The 24,064-nt window shown below is 38.1% G+C and overlaps 2 protein-coding genes and 1 pseudogene across 4 annotated transcripts in view; all 3 read left to right on the forward strand.

Moving 5' to 3' along the window:
• Positions 1–1,456, forward strand: part of CSDE1 (cold shock domain containing E1) — a 35,562-nt gene extending 34,106 nt beyond the window's left edge. For all 3 annotated transcript variants that reach the window (XM_020875880.2, XM_020875881.2, XM_020875882.2), the window contains one exon: positions 160–1,456. In XM_020875880.2, coding sequence (XP_020731539.1) covers positions 160–207 — 48 coding nt within the window. In that variant the 3' untranslated portion in view covers positions 208–1,456. The remainder of the gene's footprint in view (positions 1–159) is intronic.
• Positions 1,457–1,563: 107 nt separating this feature from the next.
• Positions 1,564–11,467, forward strand: NRAS (NRAS proto-oncogene, GTPase). The gene is given in 8 exon segments (XM_020875858.2): positions 1,564–1,705; positions 2,206–2,333; positions 4,360–4,538; positions 6,487–6,554; positions 6,557–6,639; positions 7,338–7,461; positions 7,780–7,821; positions 7,929–11,467. Coding segments are annotated over 5 exon segments (561 nt in total). The 5' UTR covers positions 1,564–1,705; positions 2,206–2,222; the 3' UTR covers positions 7,458–7,461; positions 7,780–7,821; positions 7,929–11,467.
• A 6,241-nt stretch (positions 11,468–17,708) lies between these two features.
• On the forward strand, positions 17,709–17,768 carry LOC139033914 (U6 spliceosomal RNA; annotated as a pseudogene).
• Positions 17,769–24,064: the final 6,296 nt, after the last annotated feature.

The raw sequence follows: 24,064 nt of genomic DNA on the forward strand, positions 1-24,064 counted from the left end.
TACAAAAGAATTGGTGGTGATAGAGAGTAATACTTTGGTATTATATATTAATATCACACATACATATATGTGATATATATATCATGTTACATTTTGGAATTGTGAAATTAACCATTGTCATGCACCTGGGTCATTAACTGCCATTTTATTTCTTCACAGGGATTTGGTGCAGAAAGAAAGATCCGTCAAGCTGGTGTCATTGACTAACCACATCCACAAAGCACATCATTAATCCACTATGATCAAGTTGGGGGGATTCTGGTGAAGGGTTCTGAATATCTCCCTCTTCATCCCTCCCAAAATCTGGAATACTTACTCTATTGAGCTATTACACCAGTTTTAACACCTTCCTCGTGTTATGTTTAAAAAAATAAATAAATTTAAGAAAACCATTTTAAAATTATGCACAGTTGCAGCCTGGAAAACTTAAGGTGGCGCCTTATAGTATCAATTTTAGGAGCTTTATTTGGTGCATTTAACGCAACTGGTAATTGCAAAATCCACTTTGCCTGTGTAAGAGAAAAATATAGACTGTTAACTTGTTGGCCCTATGAAATTCTGCACTTGATATTTAGTATATACTCTACCTTCATTACTTCTGGCAAAATTTCTGCCTTAGCACTCAGTTGCATTCTTTTTCCTTTTCTGTTTATTATGCTTTAATTCTGAGGACCATATGAGGGTAGAATATATTAAAAATTACCAAAATTTGTATAGGCAAACCATTTCCTTAAGTTGATGGCCAAATGTTAAAATGTTATTTTTCATATCATTTATAATCTTGTCACAGTCCACTTAAACGAAGTTTGGTTAGATTTCAGTGAAAATTATCTTCCAGAGTAGTATTTTTTTTTTTTCCTGGCATGGGGGGGTAACTTTACTACAGTTAGTATGTATGGTGCAGAATTTCATGCAAATGAGGTGTGCCAGCAGTGTGATAATTTAAACGTATTTAAACAAAAACAAAAAGACGAATGCACAAACTTGCTGCTGCTTAGATCACTGCAGCTTATAGGACCCAGTTTCTTTTACTGATTTCAAAACAAAAGAAAAAATAATAAAAAAGTTGTGCCTGAAATGAATCTTGTTTTTTTTATAAGTAGCCGCCTGGTTCCTGTGTCCTGTAAAAATACAGGCACTTGACCCTTGGTGTAACTTCTGTTCGACTTTTTATCACGGGAACGGATTGGTCTGATTTCTTGGCCCTCATCTTGAATTGGCCATATACAAGGTCCCTGGCCAGTGGACTGAAGGCTTTGTCTAAGATGACATGGGTCAGCTCAGGGGATGTGGGGGAGGGTGCTTTTATCTTCCCCGTTGTCGTTTGAGGTTTTGATCTTCTCTGGGTAAAGAGGCCATTTATCTTTGTAAACACATAACATTTTGCTTTCTCCAGTTTTCTGTTAATGGCGAAAGAATGGAAGCGAATAAAGTTTTACTGATTTTTGAGACACTAGCACCTAGCGCTTTCATTATTAAAACGTCCTGTATGGGAGGGGCGGGTCTGGGTGCGGCCTGCCGCGTGACTCCTGGGTCAGAGGCCCACGTGGCCGGGGCGGGGACTTGGGCGCAGACTGATTACGTATCGGGCGGGGCCGGAAGTGCCGCTCCCTAGTGGGGGCTGTTCATGGCGGTTCCGGGGTCTCCCAACAATTTTCCCGGTTGTGGTCGTAATCTATCCGAAGTGGAGGCAGTGGAGCTAGAGGTAAGGCTCTGGCGTGTGTAGCGTTCAGCTTTCGAGCATAGTGATAATTCCTTGTTGCCAGAAATCGAGCGGAATCTACGAACTGGAGACAAAGGCCCCGGGCGGGGGTGTCCTTCGATTTGAGCCCTACGGAGGAGTTATCTGGAGAAAGGGGGGCGGGGGGGCGGGGAATAAGAAAGGGAGACAGCCTGGCGGCCGCCCCCCAAACCTAAAAAGATTTGCAGGAGGAGTAGGAAGGGGGGTTTCCTTTACCTTAGGCTGAGGGCGGGGCCCAAAGTCTTGAAAACGAGGGTGAGGGTAGCTGGAAGATTAATCCAGAATTCTGAGATCCACAGTAACCTGCAAGTGTATTTGCACTCCTGAATCACTTTGAGAACCAAGTGGAGATGAACGTGTACGGAACCGATCCATTTCAAATTCTGGTTTTAGTTACTATTGATTACAGAAAGCTTTGAAGTTCTGTGGTTCGCCAGTTAACCCTAATTGCTGCTTTCCCACAGGTTCTTGCTGGTGTGAAATGACTGAGTACAAACTGGTGGTGGTTGGAGCAGGTGGTGTCGGGAAAAGTGCACTGACAATCCAGCTAATCCAGAACCACTTTGTAGATGAATATGATCCCACCATAGAGGTGAGGCCCAGTGGTGGTCCGCTGACCGTACCTTTCTCTTTCCATTTAGTCTTACCCATTCCCTTCCCGTACCCTTCAGCTGTTCTTTAGCTAAAGGAATATTCAGAAGAGAAAAAGTTATTTGAGGCTCTGTGTTTAGTAATACAATAAATTAAGCTTTTTTACATGTTTGTGGGGAAGAGTTCATTTTTATTAGCTGCTGAAGATTTTATAAAAAGTTGACAATTTTTAACCGTTTTGTAAACTGTTGGAGACTCATTGTTGAACTCGGTTAGTTTCTTCACATATGACAGCTCTGTTAAAAAGAACACGGGTCATAGTATAAATACCTGAATAATAGCAGGATGGAGAAAAAGGATTGAGAGATCTAGGTGTTTCTTAGCTAGTTGAAGCAACTGAGACTGTGGGTTGAGGTAGAAAGAGCATGAGATTTTGAGTCACTGTGCCTTGGAGTACCGTCCTGCTTTCAGTTTATTAGTTATGTGACAGTGAGCAGTCACTCTCTTCATCTAGTAAAGTACCATAAATTTGTCTTGCCTGACACACAAGCAATGTGAAAAATCAAGTATGTTAAATTTTTATGGATGCTGATGCAGTGTAATTATTACTTATTTAAGGATTCTGTTGTTTTTGTAGGAGTTCATGTTACAGATTGATTTCAGTAAACCCTTTACATAAATAGTTTGTAATCTTATTCAATTTAGAAATGTCAAACTCTAGAGATTATTTTAGTCCACACCCTGGTCTTTGTACTACCCAACGACTAAGTGTTTAATGCAAGCTATCTCCAATATAGCCATTCTTAAAAATTAGTCCTTGGCAAAATTTTATTTTAGGCTTACCAGCTTTAGTATTTATGGTTATAATGTTTTGATGTTTTTCAGAGTTTTATTTGTTAAAAGGTAGTTTACATAAAGTAAGTCTTATATCTACAGCTCAGTGGCTTTAAATTTGTGTACACCATGTAAGCACCACATAGATAAAAATACAGACTGTTTCCAATGCTCAGGAGAGTTCTCTCATGCCCCTTTCTAGTCAGTAAACCCCCTTGTCCTGCCAGGAAATAGCCACTTCTCTGACTTCTATTATTATATTTTAGTTTGACTAAAACCTATCTTTATAATTTTAATTTTGCTTACTTCCCCAGAACACTCATACACTTGACCATATTTCATGCTTCAGCGAAATTTTGGCAATGTGAATTCTCTGTTAATTTGAAAGTATATTACAGTCCTGAAATGCAGTAAGTTACTGAGAAGCTGTTGAATAGGCTGGCAAACTGTGTTACACACTGTTTCTGAAGCCAGATCTTTAGTGTGTGATGAGGTTATTTTCTTTGGGTTCCCAGAACATAAATATTTTTTTTCTTAAAGTAAAAATTTTGTGTTAGAGCCAAATTGAATTTTTTTTTTTTAAATATGATCTGTGCATCTCTCTCTTCCCAGGAATTAATGTAACTTAACCTTGTTTGGAACTTTTAGGGATTCATGGGGATGAATATTCCCAAATATTCATGATGACAGTCTGTCATGATGAGAAAAATAGTTTGGTATTATAACCTTTTCTGAAATAAATGGTACTTGTGTATATAATCATGAACACAAAAGACACTGTATCCTAGGCCAGGTTATAATTGGTGGAGATATGTTTAGAATAGTAAATAGACAATAGACAAATGAGAGAAGTGCAGTTCATACCTCAGTGAAATACACTGTGAGCCTAATCTCTAGTCTTATCTGCAACAGACTATCCTTTGAATTACCATGTTTTCTTCATCTTTTCCAGTAACAACGTGACCACATTTTCTTTTCTGCAGGCATATAGCATTTGGGACTTTTTCCTAGGGTGACATTAAGTACTTTCTATGTGATTATATATATATTAGCAGTTTGAGGGACAAACCAAAGAGACAGAGTTGGACTTGATTAGAGTTTATTTAACCTTGGCAGTAGTATTGCATCCCCTATGATTTTTAATAAAAATGGAATCTCCCTCTCTCCCTACCCTCCTACCTGCCACACCCCAGGATTCCTACCGAAAACAGGTGGTTATAGATGGTGAGACCTGTCTGTTGGACATACTGGATACAGCTGGACAAGAGGAGTACAGTGCCATGAGAGACCAGTACATGAGGACAGGCGAAGGCTTCCTTTGTGTGTTTGCCATCAATAACAGCAAATCATTTGCAGACATTAACCTCTACAGGTACTAGGAGCATTGTTTCTTCTGAAAGGAGGATCTTTAAGTGTGTTCTGAAGTTTTGGGGTAGGGATAAGGATACCACACTAGGGAAGATACAGATTTTTAATTATGAAAAGAATTTCTTTTCATTTGTGGTATTGGGAATCTGGGGTTATTACTGAAAGTTAATACTGGGATTTATTTTACATAATCTACTGTGGCTAGAATGCATGGTAATACATACATGAGACTTGCTAATGGTAGTCATTTAGAACTAGAGGTGTTGTTATGAGAGATCACAAAGGAATCTCAAGAGCAGAAGACACCCGTGAAAAATATTCTTCAGTAACAGACGATAACAGGAAGAAACAAATGGGGAGAGGGTAGATAAAAATGAAAGCAGGACAAAGGAACGTAAAGATGGCCTTTCTCCACAGAACCTTTAACTTCCAAAGCTCAATTGGACCATAAAAATTCTAGTATGACATTCTTATTTTACAGAAGCAAAGTTCAGAAGGAGTTTTGTTAGGTTTTCATAGTCATGATTGTTATTAATAGGAGACCCAGAACCAAAAACCCAGGGCTTCTTTTTCTTAGACCTATGTTTTTTAAGCAGAATAATATAGTGGTTAGGAATATAAACTCTGCCTGGGTTGCAGCTTGGCTCCATCATCTCTTAGTCATGGAAGTTTGGGGCAAACTACTAAATCTCTGAGCCTCCTTATCTAACAATATGAAGACAGTGGTACTTACTGAGAGTTGCTGTGCAAATTAGTTAATAAATATAGGAATCCCTCAGAACAGTGTTTGCCACAGAGTAAATGCTACGTTCTGCCTGTAACCTTGAGTCCTCGTGTACACTCCAACCATATGAAGATGTCGACTCTCAGAAACTAGTCCAAAACTGGTTTTCTTCCCCTCAACCTGTTCTACTTCCCATTTTCTCTCTGGAATTAATAGAGCACTGAATAAAATGCTCGGCACTTGGCAAGCACCTAATAAATATTTGCTAAATTTCTACAAATCATTTTCCTCTTCAACTCTCTTGTATTATCCCTTCACATAGGGTACTGCCATCACACCAAACAAAGCTCAGTTCTGTAGATGGCCAATGAAATGCATTTCAAGTTCATGACTGTGTGTGTAATTCAAAGGGAGAGTCTAGAGCAGTGCTGTGTAGTATGGTAGACACAAGCCATTTGTGGTTACTCAAATTCAGTAGAATTAACAATTCAAAAGTCAGTTCCTTGGTCCCACATTAGCAACTGACTTCAGGTGTTCAGTAGCTTCATGTGACTAGTAGACATAGTTGGACAGGGCGGCTGGAGAATGTTTCCATCATCATGAGAATACCCGTTGGACAGGGTTGGTCCAGAGAAAGAATCTGGAGCAATAGTTAACCACACTGCTGTGTCTTATGTCTTGTCATCGAAGAGAGTACTGTCAGTTGGGAGTTCCGGGTCTTTTAATCTACTTTAATAAGAGCAGTTATAGTGTGTCCTGATTTATATCTTGGACTTCCAGCTGTAATTTTGTTTGAAGAAAATGTTTGAATACCACCCATCCAGGGAAGTGGATAGACTGTCTTTTCATTAAATACTGTCATACTCCAGGGATCTTCAAAAAGTTATTTGGAGGCAGTAAGCTTTACTTTTTATACTTGAGACCTTAATCTAGAGTGTGATTTTGAGTTGCCAGTTAAATCCAGAGGCTAGCTCTTCAGAGAATCAAGAAACCAAAAAGGGACATGTGTCAAGATAGAAAGTGAACTGGTACTTGGCTTCTCTGTAGCTATTGCATCAAGTCTAAACCAGTCTTCTTAGTATGCAAGTAGTTAAAGAAATAGGGAAACGCAATACTAGAAGCCAATAGGGCTAGCTGAAGTTTGTTAGATTTTATTTTTTACTTTAGACTGTTTATTCCTTTCTAAAAGTTTATTCTTATGTTACCATAACACATTCCCTTTTTTTAGGGAACAGATTAAGCGCGTAAAGGACTCGGATGATGTACCTATGGTGCTAGTAGGAAACAAGTGTGATTTGCAACAAACAACACAAAACAAGCCCATGAACTGGCCAAAAGTTATGGGATTCCATTCATTGAAACCTCAGCCAAGACCAGACAGGTATAGTACAGCTTTCAGCATCTGGCAAGGGTTTGTTTAAGGCAGAAAAAGTTTGATTGATGAACTCTTTGCTAGAGATGTGATCTGCATTCTTTGTTGTTTGGGTTTTTTTTTTTTTTTTTATGAATTTGGCTGCATCAGGTCTTAGTTGCTGCATGTGGGACCTAATTCCCTGATGAGGACTCAAACCCTAGCCACCTGCATTGGGACCATGGAGTCTTAACCACTGGATCACCAGGAAAGTCCCTGGTTTGGATTTTTTAATAGAGTTCTACTTTTTTTAATCTGCAGTCTAAACCCAAAATAATTTTATTAATATTCTGATCTGGTTTCTCTTTTATGCCTGCTTTAACATGCACAAGTATTTCTAAATGAAGACCCTTGATTAAAGATACTTAAAACATTAGCCCTCTCTCCATCAACACCAGCTACTGTTTAAGGTATAGGCCCTCCTGAATGAAATCTTTAGATTCGATGGTTCTATATGTCTCCTGTTACCCATTTTCTTTTGCTTGAATGTTATTTTTGCAGAAAGTGCTGTTTGTTCATCAGCCTGCTAATGTGATACAGTAGGAACGCTCAGCCTATTTTTCAGCTAGTAATTGAATAATTGCAATTTTAAATCCACATAAGGAACTACAAATTAGAGCTTACAACTTGGGTTTTGTAAGCTGTCTTTATCATTTTCTCTTTTATAGGGTGTTGAAGATGCCTTTTACACACTGGTAAGAGAAATACGTCAGTACCGAATGAAAAAACTGAACAGCAGTGATGATGGCGCTCAAGGTTGTATGGGGTTGCCGTGTGTGGTAATGTAACAAGGTGAGCATGTAGTCTGTTGATGGTAGGTATAAGTATTATTTAGGCAATTTGGAGGTGTATTGCTGTTATCTTTTCTGTGTTGCTATTTAACTGAAGAGTTTCACCTCACTTAAAAGTCTAAAATTAACTGCTTTAACTGTGGCACCCTTTCTGAGAGTACTGCAGCCTAAACTGTTTTTAAAACATGTAATTATTTTACAGACAGCATTACATTTTCAGTAGTATTAGAAATTAGAAGACTTTGTTTATGAAATATATTACCAGAAGTGTGAAGGATCACTACTTGATGATGACATGGTGTGTATTCTTTTCTCATAGATACTTTTAAAGTTATCACATCAGAAAAGAGCCACTGTCAAGGTAGGACAAGTTTGGAAACCAGTGTATTATCATTTATGCTGATTTCGTAGCCTTGTTTTTCCAATAGTTTCTATGTGCCATTTATACAGATTCCATCTTTATTTCAGCTGCACTGACACCCTGGTCCTGACTTCCCTGGAGGAGAAGTATTCCTGTTGCTATCTTCAGTCTCAAAAAGAAGCTCCTGCAATTTCCCCAACTCTCAATAGATCAATATAATATTCTCTATTTGAGAAGTTCTCAGAATAACTACCTCCTCACTTGGTTGTCTGACCAGAGAAATGAACCTCTTGTTACTCCCAGTATTTTTCCACCCTGGGCTCTCCCCCAGCACACACAGACACACCTCTGCCACCCAGGTTTTTCATCTGAAAAGCAATTAATACTCTGAAACAGAGAACCAAACTGTAGAAACATGAAATTCTGTAGAAAACAATGTCTTGAGCTCTAAAGTAGCAACTGGTGGTGACTTTTTTTTTTCCTTTTTATTGTTGAACTTGGAACTATGTTGGTTTTTGGAGAAATGTCATAAATTACTGTTTTGCTGAGAATATAGTTAATGTTGCTATTTGGTTTGTTTGTAATGTTATCAGCTATATTCTATAAACTGGCGTCTACTCTATTTAGAAATACAAAAATGAATACTGACCTTTTGAGTCTACCCTCATCTTCTCGACTTTATTGTAATTAAATGTAACTTTCACGATGAAGTGCCTTTTTCCTGACTTGTAGACTTCCTTTACAATACTTCAGTGGAATAGATGTCTCAGAAACTGTTATACATGAGAATGAATGTCTGAGATATGTCTATGACCCATCTAGCTTTGAGGGAAAGATACACCAATATGATAGCAGATGCCATTTCTTAACATCTATAAAGTTGATTTTCTGGAGACCTATTTTGGGGTTCTCCTGAGAGAAAGATGAGACTATAAATGATTAGGAATAATTTCACTTAATTTTTACCTAACCTCCACTTATTTTGGTAGTTTACTACCTGCAAAACATGTAATTTGTTTCCTTTTAGCTTACAGATAATCTAATGTTCAATGAACTTCCATTCATATTTTAATTTGGATCATATCAGGAAGTCTACATTTGCAGGTGTTCAAAAATTGTAAAAGTTTGATGCAGTTTTATTTAATAGCTGTGATAAATGATTTTCAAGCCTCAAATATGTTAATAGACACATTTTCACTGTATATCATGGTATTAATAATTGTTGATGTATATAATCGTCCTTGGTCCCCTTCTCACCCCACTGTTCGTCACCTCATGGCAATGGCTTGATTAATTATTTCAGCTGAGTAAAGCATGGTGCTACTAGACCAGGGTCACAGTGTCAAAACTTCAGTGAGCCAGTTAGCATCACAGAGAAAGAAATTCTTTCACATTTGCTCACCGTTAACTCCAGCTAATAGTTTTGCCAGATGTGTGTGGTTAGTCCTGCAAGGAAAGGAGAAGTCAGTTAATACAAATTCTTAACCAGGACTGGAAAAACTTGTTTTCCTGAGAAGGGTCAGCTTAGAAGTCTTTATCTGGACTCTGTTTTTAGCCACATGAAAACCAAATTAAGCTGATCTTTTTTCTCAAGTTTTTGAGAGTGAGGATGCCTCAGATCAACATTTAAAAAATACTCTTTATTATTACGTTCTTTAAGGGTTTAAAACAACGTTGAGTAATTAGTCTGGGCATACCAGGTAACAAGCTGGTATGTTTGTGCTGAACAAGAAGTAGCCTTTGGATTGAAATTGCTGTTTTGAGAAGGGATAGAAAATAATAATTATGAGAATTTGGAGACTTGACTTTTCTATTTGCAGATAATATCCTGATAATTCTAATAAAATAGACTTGGATAACTTTTGATAAAAGAATCGTTCCAAAATGGCCACTTTCTGTTCTCATCTTCTAATGTGTAAATATTTACTGAGGTCCTCTTCTAATATGAGTTGTCATTTATTAAGCAAATTCCACATTGCCTTGAAATGAATTCGGAAGAGAAGAAAAAATCATACTGTACCCAGAGAATGAAAAATCCAGAGACCTGTGCTCCTTAGTGTTAATTCTGAAAGCTTTCGTAGTCCACATCCATACAAAGAAACTGCCACTTTGCTTCTGCTCCTCTTGGAGCATTGTGCTGTCATTTCCTTGAGGATAGATTGAGGCTTGTCACCTCAGTTGTATTGTCTTCTTCCTCTTCCACTTGTCTGTGTGACTGGCAATGTGACTCTTCGTAATGTCAGATGCGGGGATGCGGGGAGGTAGGGGGGAATAGCTCATTTTAGGCTCTTGCACCCATTACCGTTGTATATTTGTAGCTTTTAGTTTTCTCAAGTATGTTCTAAGCACAGAAGTATCTAAATGGGGCCAAAATTCAGACTTGAAAATATTCTTTTAATAGCTTCTTAAAAAGTTACACTTTGGTGTGAATTTTGGCATGATAGAGTGACAAACTTTTAAACGCTGAATAACTTCAGTTAGTGTGTTATAGTTTTTAGAATATGTTTGTGATTGCTGAAAACAATTATAGTTTACCTCAAAATCTGAAAGTCTCTTTCCCCAAGTTAAGTGCCTGGCCAGCTGTCATAAATTACATAGTACTTTATGTTTGTTTGTTTTTAAAGGTTGCACATTTAAGATTGTGAAAATAAGGTGTTCTGTCCGAAAGCTACCATGCCTGTCTGTAAATGAATCCATTGAGTGCTGTACTTGTTTCAACAGCTTACTACAGAATGCTACTTGGTAATATCATACTTGTTATAGTTTTCACTTCAGGAGTGTAATAGGTAAAATGAACCTAGGTATGTATTGTAGTGGGCCCCATGTTTAGTCTTTCATCATCCTTAAAACTGCTGTGAATTTTTTGTCTTGACTTGAAAGCAAGGATAGAGAAACACTTTAAAGAGATACTTTGGTTTTTTTTCCATTCCAGAATTGGTGAGCATAGTTATATCTTGCTTTACAATTACAGTCATGAACTCTTAAGCTGGCAGCTACAACCAAGAACCAAAAAAGGGTGCATTCTGCTTCTTGTAATTCATCTCTGCTAATAAATTATAAGAAGCAAGGATAATTAATTAGAGAAACTATTTTATTTGGGTGGTTTCTATAAACAAGGGACTATAATTCTTAAACATTATTTTTCATTTTTGCTGTTTCTTTAAGAAACCTAATGTGCCACAACATTATTTTAAGGTGTTTCTTAAAAGAATTGTTTTTAAAAGTGTTCTCATTATCAGAGTAATTGTAGATATATTTCAAAATATAACTGATAATTTTTAAAGGCCTGAGTACTGACCTAAGAAGCAATTGTGTGAATTCTCTGGGGGGAAGGGAGGAGCTTAATGAAAGTTGTATGACTTTTATATTTCTGTGCCATCAAATAAAGGTAAAAATGTCTATTGTGCAGTTCTGCTGTTCAAACAGAAACTATTGGCCTCCTTGGCCCTAAATGAAAGGGCTGGTATTTTAAGTTGACTATTTTATTGTAAATTAATCCATCCTAATTTTTTTTAATTTGGTTGAATGTTTTCTTGTTAAATGTTTAAAAAATAAAAACTGGAAGTTCTTTGCTTAGTCATAATTGTTTTTTCCACTGATGTGCCTTTATCAAAAGTTAATATTAAATTCAGACTTTTGAATGTGATGTTTGGGCTATGTTGGAAGGTCAAATGTGTTCCTCATTTTGTCAGTATAAAATAAGTCAGAGCCTGCTTTAGTATGTCAAGTATGATTCATAGCTATATGTCAGATTCTCACACATTAACATGAAATGCTAGAAACTACCATTGGATCTTTTGATCTATTTTTGTGCTACTGCGCAGTCTACCAATCTTGGTAGTTTTTTTTAAAATTAATTTTTATTGGAATATAGTTGCTTTCCAATGTGTTGGTGTCTGCTGCGTAGCAAAATGAATCAGCTGTACATATACATATATCCCCGCCCTTTGGATTCCTTTCCCATAAGATGTGAACCGTTTTTGATGGTTGTGTAAGATTCCACTATGTGAATGAACTATAATTGATTTACCTAGTTGTCTGTTGATGGATTGTTAAGTCATTTCTGGTTTTTTGAGGGCAGTGTGTTGGGGAGGCTATTATAAACAGTGCTGAGATAAACATCACTGCACACATACCCTTGGGCACATCTTCCAGTTTTTCTTTAGGATAAATTCCAAGAAATTGAATTGCAGATTCTGAGGTTTCAGGCTTGAATCTTGGTATAGTTTTGAGAGCCAGAGAACATGGGTTCCAACTATAATTTTGCTACTTTAGCCAACAGTTTCCTCATTTTGCAAAATAGGGAAGTTGAATGAGGATATCACAGATTTCCCAATCCTAATTTAGGAGATACAAAAGAATGATTTCAAACCTAGACCTTCTCAGTCAATACCAGAATACTGTGATTATGAGGACCTTGGTTCATTCTACCAAAGACATCAAATTCTTTTTCACTATTTCTTTATAAAGGCCGAGGTGTGGATCATTAGTATTTGACTGAATTAATCTTAAGGAAACCAAATTTAAGCAACAAAATAATGTTTCTAGCTACTGGGATGAGTATAAATACTTCAGATTGTAAAATGTATATACCAAACAGAATCATAGACTTGGTATATCTAAAACAGATTTCCTCCTGAGTCAGTTACCTATGCCTCACATCAGATGTTTTGTTCTAATATTTGACCCCCAGATAACTGAGAAAGAAGAAAGAATATTGTCTTACTGATGAGAGCTGCTGTTTGCTTAGCAAAATGAAACTATGGAAAAGACACATGACGAAAAAGCTAAGGAAACTTGTTTATTTGGAATATAAGGGGACCTCCCATATATCTCTGTGCTTTTAAGGTTTCTATTCTTAGAACTAGCAATTCTCAAGGTCATTAAAAGGCCAACAGTTGCATGAGTTATTTGATATCCATAAATACATGTAAAGGGGTCAGGAGGTCATGCTAGTGATCATTTTGCAAAACCACTTAGGACACATTTCAGATTATGTCCAGCCCCATGACTTGAGAGCACAGAGAGAATCAGTGTCTAGTATCCAAATGGAAAAGAATGCTTTTGTAATGCTCCCGTCGTACTCTGGGCAATGAAATGTGGTCCTATACCTTAGTAAAGGAAAACTGGAACTCCAGGAGCATCCTAGAACATCTCAAATACAGATAAATACCCTTTGCAGTGCCAAAGGGAGTATCAATGGTTCAGATTCGGGAACTGGAAGTAGACCTAGTGCATTAATCATTCTTACCTGGAGATGTTGCATTCATGATTTACTTGGCATTTGCACCGAAATAGTTTACTTATTAACCTATAGCAGGGAGAGGGGAGATGTTGTTTTCAGCTTAATGTTTAATCTCTTCTTAAAACTAGTATACAGATTGCCATCAGTTTGTAGGCATCATATAAAAAAAAACAAGGGATCGTGCCTGCAGTATTGGGGGTTAAGGTGATAATAAATGTTTCTAAAGATAGAGGCAGCTACATGCCTAACCAGGGAGGATGTGGTTGGAACTGAGCAGTTGCCTGCTAGAGCCTTCAGATGCAGAATGCTGAAATACTATCCTGGTTAGGAAAAGCAGTCTTCTAAGAATAGCTCCTGTGGATGTGATAAAATTGGCACTATTGACACTTTCTATACGAGCTCGAGATGTGTGAGTTCTGTATACTTGTTTGAAGGAAAACGGCATGTTGTTAAAGTCCAAAATGAAACTCTAGCACAGCCTATGAACTGAAGTTACCAAGGCCTATGTCCCTATTGCTGCCTGGTTCTATAGCTTATTCTCTGACATTTCCTCTCAGAAAACCAAGTTCAGATTCCACTGTGAGACAGCCACATGATGTTTTTGTTTCACTGGCTTGGTAAGTTTTCCTTCCGAATCTACTTAGCAGGTTTTTATTGAACCTACTATGTGCCTGGATGCTGCGCTACTCTGGATGTACAGCAGTGAACCAGACAGTCCCCTCATTCATTTTGTATTGAAAAGAGAGCTCAAAAACAAACATTTCTTAGTTGCAATTTGGTGATTATTTCAAAGGAGAAGGACGTTGTTCCCTGAGACACAACTTGTCTAGCCTCACTGATCCAGCTGCCACCCTCATGACACTGCCCAAGGTCAACCTCCTTCCTGATTTTTCTGAGAATAATCAAGGCTACCCAAGAGGCACTAGAACCTGTCTCAAGCTTCATTGCTTCTTGCGTCTCTTCTTTTCAAGTCAAGGCTCTCAAAAAAGGACAGTGTATATTGTTTCACAGTTTCAAAGTGTTCTTACATGCATCTTGTTAAACCTTCCATAAAAGCCGTGTGAAAGAGGAATGGTCTTTTTATACTGATGTAAATCACATAAAAATAGATGGATTTATTCCAGATTTAACCCAGAGGTCTTTTAACCTTAGATTCTGTGCTCATTTTGGTCCAACTAGTGCAAATGACTCTTGAACAACACACATTTGAACTGGGCAGTTTCCCTTATACGCAGATTTTTTTCAATAGTAAGTACTACAGTACTGCACAGTCCAAGGTTGGTTGAGTCAAGAATACAGAGGAACCACGCATACTGAGGGCTGACTGTAGGTTATAGGTGGGTTGTCAACTTCGTGCAGAGTGGGCACCCCTATGTCCTACATTGTCCAAGGGTTGACTGTAGTTTTCAAACCATGCTGCCCAAAGCCCTTGGAGTATCACAAAGGAGATGTCTGAGAAAGCCTGAGTGGACAGGGTCTTCTCTTGTCCTTCAACTCAGGCTCCATTTTCATCAGTTTTGGGATTTGGGGGTTTTGGGGTGGCTTTTTTTGCATATTAGTGAGATATTTTATTTTTATAGTCTTAAATATCAAGAATGACAATTTTTAATTTACTTGAAATTTGGTATGAAATGACCTTATCTTTAAAGTAGTTTTACTAGTTTTATAATAGTAATAGAATCTGCCTTAAAAAATTGAAAAGAATTGGAAACCACATGTAGAATTGCAGTTAACCTTTACGCAAAGTTAATCACTTTAAAGTTTTGTTACTGTTGTTATGTCATTTTTAGTGATGATTATTATGCACAGTCATAATCCATGTGCACACAGTCATCTCTGTGTGTGAAAATTTTGTAATTTTTCACAAATCAAACCATCTAGTTCTGTACCTTATTCATTTCACTTAATAGCATACATTCCACACCTTTTCTATGTCAGCATATTTATAGCAACATCTTTCGTTTGAAAAGTATGTAGTACTATAATTTATATAACCTCTCTACTGACACATACATAGGCTGTTTATTTGATGATTTTCTTATATCAGATATCATTATATTCAACATATATTTGCCAGTATATGCATAGAGCAAATTCCCACAAAATAGTTGTTTGTACTTGATGAGTTTTTTATTATTAATACATATAACTTTACTTTTCCTCCAAGTAATTCTTTTTTTTTTTTTACATTAACCCTTTATTTATTTTTTTTCCATTTATTTTTATTAGTTGGAGGCTAATTACTTTACATCATTGCAGTGGTTTTTGTCATACATTGAAATGAAATAGCCATGGATTTACATGTATTCCCCATCCCGGTCCCCCCTCCCACCTCCCTCTCCACCCGATCCCTCTGGGTCTTCCCAGTGTACCAGGCCCGAGCACTTGTCTCATGCACCCAACCTGGGCTGGTTATCTGTTTCACCCTAGATAATATACATGTTTCGATGCTGTTCTCTTGAAACATCCCACCCTCGCCTTCTCCCAGAGTCCACAAGTCTGTTCTATACATCTGAGTCTCTTTTTCTGTTTTGCATATAGGGTTATCGTTACCATCTTTCTAAATTCCATATATATGTGTTAGTATACTGTAATGGTCTTTATCTTTCTGGCTTACTTCACTCTGTATAATGGGCTCCAGTTTCATCCATCTCATTAGAACTGATTCAAATGAATTCTTTTTAATGGCTGAGTAATATTCCATGGTGTATATGTACCAAATTATTTAGTCATGGCTGTGCAGGGTCTTTGTTGTTGAGTGCAGGCTCTCTAGTTCAGTGAGTAGGGGCTACTCTCTAGTTGCGGTGCATGGGCTTCTCACTGCAGTGGCTTCTCTTGTTGCAGAGCGCAGGCTCTTGTGCATCCCAGCTCAGTAGTTGTGGTACATGGGCTTAGTTGCTCCTCGGCATGTGAGATCTTCCCAGACCAGAGATCAAACCTATGTCCCCTACATTGGCAGGTAGATTCCCAATCACTGAACTTCCAGGGAAGTTCCAAATAATGTTTTATGAACAGATTCCTTCCAACAGTATATGAAAGGATGTTTTATCCCAGACCTTGGCAACTCTGGGATGTATCAAAATTTCAAACTCTTACCAAATTAATACATCAACTGTGATATTTTGTCTACTGTCCAATTTGAATTTCTTTATCAATATAAGCATTTTCATCTTTTTGTTTTAGTCTTGCATTCAAGATTTACTTTGAACATTTCATGAGTAAACGTTTAAACACCCTCCGACTTCACTGGTCTCCTCATACAACCATCTGTCAAGCTGGGATCACTAGTCACATCCTCATGTCTAGGTTCAAAACCAAATACTCTGGGCACAGTCATGGTCATTGCACAACTAAGCAAGAGCAAGGCCATATATAACACCATGGTTAAGAGCCCTGACTCAGGAGCCAGAAATCCTGAGCTTAAATCCCACCTCTACCACTTAATAACGATGAGACCTTGGACAAGTTAGTCTTTGTACCTAAATTTCTTCAACTGTTAAATGGAAGTAATGATACTTCCTCAAAAGATTACTGTGAAAATTGAATACATTAATATATGTTAAAAAAACCTCATTGACAGTGTAGGAAGTTATCTATTCCTAATATAATTACTGTAGTGCTCTTGTCAAAAGCAAGAGTTTCAAACTTAATGTGGAAATAAACCCAACTGTACATGAAAAAAAAAAAAAAAACTCAGAACAATGCTAAGCATTGTTGCTACTGCACAGACCCCAGGGTATGCTTCCTATTCTCTCCTAACAGAACACAGTATACTGTTGACATTTTGATTGCTTTGTTAAAAGCAAATCGCTGAATTTTAGTTCCATGCAAGAGACAGAAATCAAAGCCAGTTTGTCTCATGGAAAAGGATGAGTGTTACAAATTTGACTTCTTCATTTTTAGGCATGTGTGGGAAATTATGACTGATAGAGAAATGAGACTGAATCCAGTAAAATACCATAAAATTTTATAATTTGATTATGTTCCAAACTAAAACTCATCCCTTAGGTTTAAGTTAACTTTTACACACCTTTAAAAGGTGACCAAAAAAGTCCACAGTTAAGAGGGTTATTATATTCCAAACTGGAGTTGTGAGGAACTCAGAAGTGCTGCCACTGAAGCAATGTCACAAAGGATTAAGCTTGTCCTGAACATTTACTACGGTACCCTGGGCCCTATAGAACACTTTAGCACCTGACCCGTGAGTGACTGTGAGGGCATTGAAGACGGTGAGGTGAAGAGCGGGTTGGAAAGGCTGGGAACTCCCTGCAGGTTTTGCAGCAGGGAGGGAAACCAGCTGTAGAATAGAAGGAATTTCTGGACAGAGGAAGCTAGGCAGCAGTAATCTGTACACACAGCTCGTTCCTGTTAATTGTCTGATACCTCCTCCCTGTAAAGCCTTAAGTTACAGGGGTCTCTAACTCTATAAAACACAAGAAATCTCCGCTCTAAAAAAATAGTTTGTAAATTTGTTACTTGGTACTCTGAATGCTTTCTATTGGAATAATGTTCTAAATGATGGGACATGTGAGTTCCAACCAATGTGGCCATAATTTGGCTGAAATATTTCACATTAACAATTTCTAAAAGACATAGAAAATAGTTTTCTTTTGCTAAAAAACTAAAACAAAAAATTAAATGAGTGCTTGCTTCGGCAGCACATATACTAAAATTGGAATGATACAGAGAAGATTAGCATGGCATACAAGCAACTCCTGAAGCTCAATTCCAGAAAAATAAATGACCCAATCAAAAAATGGGCCAAAGAACTAAACAGACATTTCTCCAAAGAAGACATACAGATGGCTAACAAACACATGAAAAGATGCTCAACATCACTCATTATCAGAGAAATGCAAATCAAAACCACAATGAGGTACCATTACACGCCAGTCAGGATGGCTGCTATCCAAAAGTCTACAAGCAATAAATGCTAGAGAGGGTGTGGAGAAAAGGGAACCCTCTTACACTGTTGGTGAGAATGCAAACTAGTACAGCCACTATGGAAAACAGTGTGGAGATTCCTTAAAAAACTGAAATTAGAACTGCTATATGACCCAGCAATCCCACTTCTGGGCATACACACTGAGGAAACCAGATCTGAGAGACACGTGCACCCCAATGTTCATCGCAGCACTGTTTATAATACCCAGGACATGGAAGCAACCTAGATGCCCATCAGCAGACGAATGGATAAGGAAGCTGTGGTACATATACACCATGGAATATTACTCAGCCATTAAAAAGAATTCATTTGAATCAGTTCTAATGAGATGGATGAAACTGGAGCCCATTATACAGAGCGAAGTAAGCCAGAAAGATAAAGAACATTACAACATACTAACACATATATATGGAATTTAGAAAGATGGTAATGATAACCCTATATGCAAAACAGAAAAAGAGACACAGATGTACAGAACAGACTTTTGGACTCTGTGGGAGAAGGCAAGGGTGGGATGTTTCGAAAGAACAGCATGTATATTATCTATAGTGAAACAAATCACCAGCCCAGGTGGTATGCATGGGACAAGTGCCTGGTGCACTGGGATGACCCAGAGGGATCGGGTGGAAAGGGAGGTGGGAGGGGGGACCGGGATGGGGAATACATGTAAATCCATGGCTGATTCATGTCAATGTATGACAAAACCCACTGAAATGTTGTGAAGTAGTTAGCCTCCAACTAATAAAAATAAATGAAAAAAAAAGATCCAAAAAAATTAAATAAAAAAAAATAAAAATAAAATTAAATGAGACATTTATATACCGATACTTGAAGAAAAAGCAAGTTTAATTACAGAAAAAGAGTAGAGAGATTTGTCTCATTTAAGAGGACTTCTGGACATTTTTCTTTAAGGGCTATACATGATAATAGGACCAGATTATGTTTTGTTTTGTTTTAAATTCAGTTTGTTTGCTTTTTATGATAAAAATACTTGTTCACGGTAGAAAATGGAAATAAGACAAAAAACAATCGCCATCATTCCACTGCCCAGACAGAACACTTGTATAAGTTGTCCAGGGTGTTTTCCTAATGTCTATACTGATACATAAATTAAATGTCTTTCTGGGACTTCCCCGGCAGCCCTGATGGTTAAGACTGCGCTTCCGCTGCAGGGGGCGTGGGTTCCATCTCTATAGTCTGGGAACTAAGATCTCTCATGCTGCGTTGTATAGCAGATAAATACAGAGGTGGGAGAAGAGGCCCTGGTGAACAGCTTCCAGTTTCCACAGCTTTTCACGTGCAACCTTGAAGCCATGCTCAGCACCCACCCATCCTGCAGTCAATGATCAGGCGTGGTGAGGGAGTAGAGTTGGACCAGTTCTGCTCAATCCTGAATGCCTACAATGAGCAGTCTTTGTGGGAGCTCCCCATTTGCCTGGCTAAGATTTTTTCAGATTTCAGTCTGAGGCTCATCAGTCCCAACCATACTCAACTAATTACAGTTTCTCAGGTGGGTCATGAATTCTTGAAAAGAGTACATCCATGGGACTTCTCTGGTGGCGCAGTGGGTAAGAATCTGCCTGCCAATGCAGGGGACACAAGTTCGATCCCTGGTCCACCCTGGTCCAGGAAAATTCCACAGGACGCAGAGCAACTAAGCGCTTGGGCCACAACTGCTGAACCAGCAGTCTAGAGCCTATAAGCTACAACTACTGAGCCAGCATGCTGCAACTACTGAAGCCTGTGGGCTTAAAGCTCACAAACCCCAACAAGAGAAGCCACCACAATGAGAAGCCTTGCACTGCAACACAGAGTAGCTCCCGCTCACCACAACTAGAGAAAAGCCACACAAAGCAATGAAGACCTAGTGCAACCAAATAATAAAATTTTTTTAAAAGTGCATTCTTCGAACAAGGGACTGGACTGTAAAATAGGTGGGTTTATAATAAATATCTGAGGAAGCTCCAATGGAATAAGAGCATGAAATAGCAAAGAGGATCCCATAGGTTCAAAGAACTTTGTTTTCTCTCTAGCACTCCGTACTCGTGGGGAAATCTACTCGGAAGTTCTGCCGTTCATATGGATAGAGTCTTTGATGATAAGAGTAGAGAAGTGTTGCTGCTGCTAAGTCACTTCAGTCGTGTCCGACTCTGTGCGATCCCATAGACGGCAGCCCACCAGGCTCCCCCGTCCCCTGGGATTCTCCAGGCAAGAACACTGGAGTGGGTTGCCATTTCCTTCTCCAATGTGTGAAAGTGAAGTCGCTCAGTCGTGTCCGACTCTTAGCGACCCCATGGACTGCAGCCTACCAGGCTCCTCCGTCCATGGGATTTTCCAGGCAAAAGTACTGGAGTGGGGTGCCATTGCCTTCTCCGAGAGAAGTGTGAAGGTATCTAAAAATCTATACCACCAATCTGAATAGTTCTGAGAAATGATCTACTCGTGTCCTCCATTATACTGATAGAATTGACTGAAAACCTTCTCTCATCATTAGAAATCACCTCATTTTGTTTCACAACACCCATTACTACCTGAAGTATTATCTTATTGTGCCTGTGTGCCAGAATATAAGCAGAGGGCTTGTCTTTCTTGTTCACTAAATGCCAGTGCTCAGCACAGTGTCTAGTTAGATTCAAAAGTTGAGGCCACGCTACTGGTAAGAGGAGGAGACGGAATTGGAACTGAAGTCTTGTCTACCTTAACCACTTAAACTTGGTCTTCTTAAGTGCCCAAGAAATTTGTTGAAACAACGAATGAAGAGTTAGTGAATGTTTTTGAACTGAAAATATAATGATCAAAATTGTGTTTCATCAAGGTTTAGTCTGGCAGTATTTTTGCTGGGTTGAAGATGGGAAAAACAATTAGAATCTATTGCAGTCCTCTGAATTTGAAGTCATTCATATTACTCAGAATTACATTGATTGCTAGTAGCAAAAATAAATAAATAAATAAACCCTGACTAATCAGTGGGTAAAACAAATTTATTTTTCTCATATGTTAAGAAGTCTGGAGGTGGGCAGTCCAGGGCTACTTTAGTGGCCTCAGGATACCCTGTTCCTTTGTTAGCTCAAGCATTCTTCACATGTGGTTTTTGTCCTGCTTGTAGTTTGTGTTTCAACAATGGTTGATTTGCACTTACCCTACCCTAATATTTTTTTATTATAGGCAGGAAGAAGAAGAGCAAAAGGCAAAACATATGCCAACTGAATTAGCCTCTTTTATTTACTTATTTTTTTAATATTTATTTTTATTGGAGAATAATTGCTTTATCATGTTGTGTTACTTTCTGCTGTACAACAAAGTGAACCAGCCGTTATGTCAACATATATTCTCTCCCTCTTGAACCTCCTTTCCACCCATCCACCCCCATCCCACCCCTCTAGGTTATCACAGAGCATCAAGGTGAGTTCCCTGTCCTATACAGCCTACCCACTAGCTATTTTACACACAGTGGTTGTACATACATCAATGTTACTCTCTCAGTTCGTCCCACCATCCCCTTCCCCCACTACCCTGTGTGAGTTGGCGTTTTTTTTTTTTATGTTTATTATCATTTTATTTATTCACACACACACTGTTTCTCTGAGCAGTTTGAAAGTGATGGACACGATGCCCCTTTATCTCTATTTCAGTACTATATATGTCCTAAAGCTAGGCACCTTCTCTTACACATGCAATATAATTATGAAAAGTGGGAAATTAGCAAGGATGTCATACTCTTAATCTACATATTCTATTCAAAGTTCACACTTTACCCTAATAATGTCCTTTATTGCAAAGGTAAGTCCCAGGTCGTGTGTTGAGTTCATTGACATTTTTGAAGAATTTAAGTCAGTTATCTTATCCAATGTCCCTTGGTTTGTGACTGTCTGCTGTTTTCCCATGGTGAGATTAAGGTTATGGATTTCTTATTAGGAACATCAAAGAAATAGTGTATTCTCCTCAGTGCATAATATCAGGAGGTATTAGTCACTCAGTCGTGTCTGACTTTTTGCAACCCCATGGACTGTAGCCCGCCAGGCTCCTCTGTCCATGGGATTCTCCAGGCAGGAACACTGGAGTGGGTTGCCATTTCCTTCTCCATGAGTTGGCGTTTTTAAAAATAGCTTTTCCAGGCATCTGACCCAGCAATTCCACTATTCTATTGGTCAGACTGTGTCACATGGCCACTCTCACTGCAAAGAAGTCTAGCAATATAGTTTTTTGGCTGAGTGCATTGATAACACTTGTCAACATTAGTTAACTTTTGTTAATAAGAAAAAATAGAAATGATTTTTGAATAGACAACTAGGGTATCTGTCACACAAAAAATGGGAAAATTAGAGGGTAACAAATAAAGGGAAGAATCATTTGAAGGGGAAGCAGATTTGAGAAGGAGAATGTTTGGTTTGGATATATCAATTTGTCAGTACCGTTGGGAAATGCAGGTGGAAATGTCTCACACACACACACACACACACACACACAAGAGTTCAAAAGGAACAAAAATATTTTGGTTCAGTAACAACTTTGTAATGTGTGATAACAGTGTTGATTGAAAGGAGAGGATGGCCAAAAAGCCAAGCTACAAAACGGTCTCTTTTTTGCAGACAAAGAGACTTATTCCAATTTTCAGTAGGAAAGCAAAGTTAAAGGATTATTCAGTTCAGGACCACAATTCTGTTCCAGATCTGAAGTTCCACACTGATATTACTGTCTTTAATATACATTGTTACAATTTCATAAATTCTGCTGAGTCTACCAAAGGACTTTATTTACCTAAGACTAATTATTGCAGACAAGTGTACCTCAGAGATATTGCAGGTTTGGTTCCAGAATACCACAAGAAAGTGAATATCACATAAAGCAAGTCACACAACCTTTCTGGCTTCCCAGTGCATATATAAGTTAGGTTTACAGTATCCTATAGTCTTAAGTATGCATTAGCATTATGTCTAAAAAACAATATCTCAAGTTTAAAATGCTTAATTGCTAAAAAGTGCTAACCATCATCTGAGTGAGTCTTAATCTTTTTGTTGTTGGAGGGTTTGCCTCTATGTTGGTATGGCTGCTGACTGATCAGAGTGGTGGTTGCTGAAGACTGGGTGGCTGTGGCAATAAAATAAAACATTAATGAAGTTTGCTGCATCAACTGACTCTTCCTTTCAGGAACGATTTCTCTGTAGCATGTGATGTTATTTGATAGCATTTTACCTACACTAGAGGTAGGAGGTTATTTCATCTACATCTATTGTTTGGTGTAGCCGCCTTCATTGATTACTTAGGTATATCTTCTGGATAACTTGCTGCAGCTTCTTCATCAGTATTTACTGCTTTACCTTGCACTTTTATGTTATGGAGACAGCTATTTTCCCTTAAGCCTCATGAACCAATCTCTGCTACTTTCAAACTTTTCTTCTGCAGCTTCCTAATAAATTTCAGCCTTTGTAGAATTGAAAAGAAGGCCTTACTCCGGATTAGGCTTTGGTTTAAAGAAATGTTGGGCTGGTTGGATCTTCCATCCAGACTAAAACTTTCTACATATCAGCAATGAAGCTGTTTTTCTTTCTTACCATTCATGTGTTCACTGGAGTAGCACTTTAATTTCCTTCAAGAACTTTTCCTTTGCATTCACAACTTGACTAACTGTTTGGCACACAAGGCCTGGCTTTTGACCTATCTCAGCTTTCAGCTTTCCTCACTATGTTTAATCATTTCTAGCTTTTGATTTAAAGTAAGAGACATGGGACTCTTCCGTTTACTTGAACACTTAGAAGTCATTAGGGTTATTCAGTGGCCTAATTTCAATTTAGTTGTGTCTCAGAGAATAGCAAGGCCCAAGGAGAGGAGGAGAGATGGGAACCAGTCAGTCAGTGGAGCAGTCAGAACACATACAAGATTTATTGATTAAGTTCATATTTATATGAGCATGGGTTAATGGTGCCCCAAAACAATTACAATGGTAACATCATAAATCAATGATCACCAAACACTATAGCAAATAATAATAATAAAATTTGAAATGTTATCATAACCAAGCTATGATACAGCAACATAAAGTGAGCAAATGCTAT

Source organism: Odocoileus virginianus, unplaced genomic scaffold, assembly GCF_023699985.2.
Source record: "Odocoileus virginianus isolate 20LAN1187 ecotype Illinois unplaced genomic scaffold, Ovbor_1.2 Unplaced_Contig_8, whole genome shotgun sequence".
NCBI classification, from domain to species: Eukaryota; Metazoa; Chordata; class Mammalia; order Artiodactyla; family Cervidae; genus Odocoileus; species Odocoileus virginianus.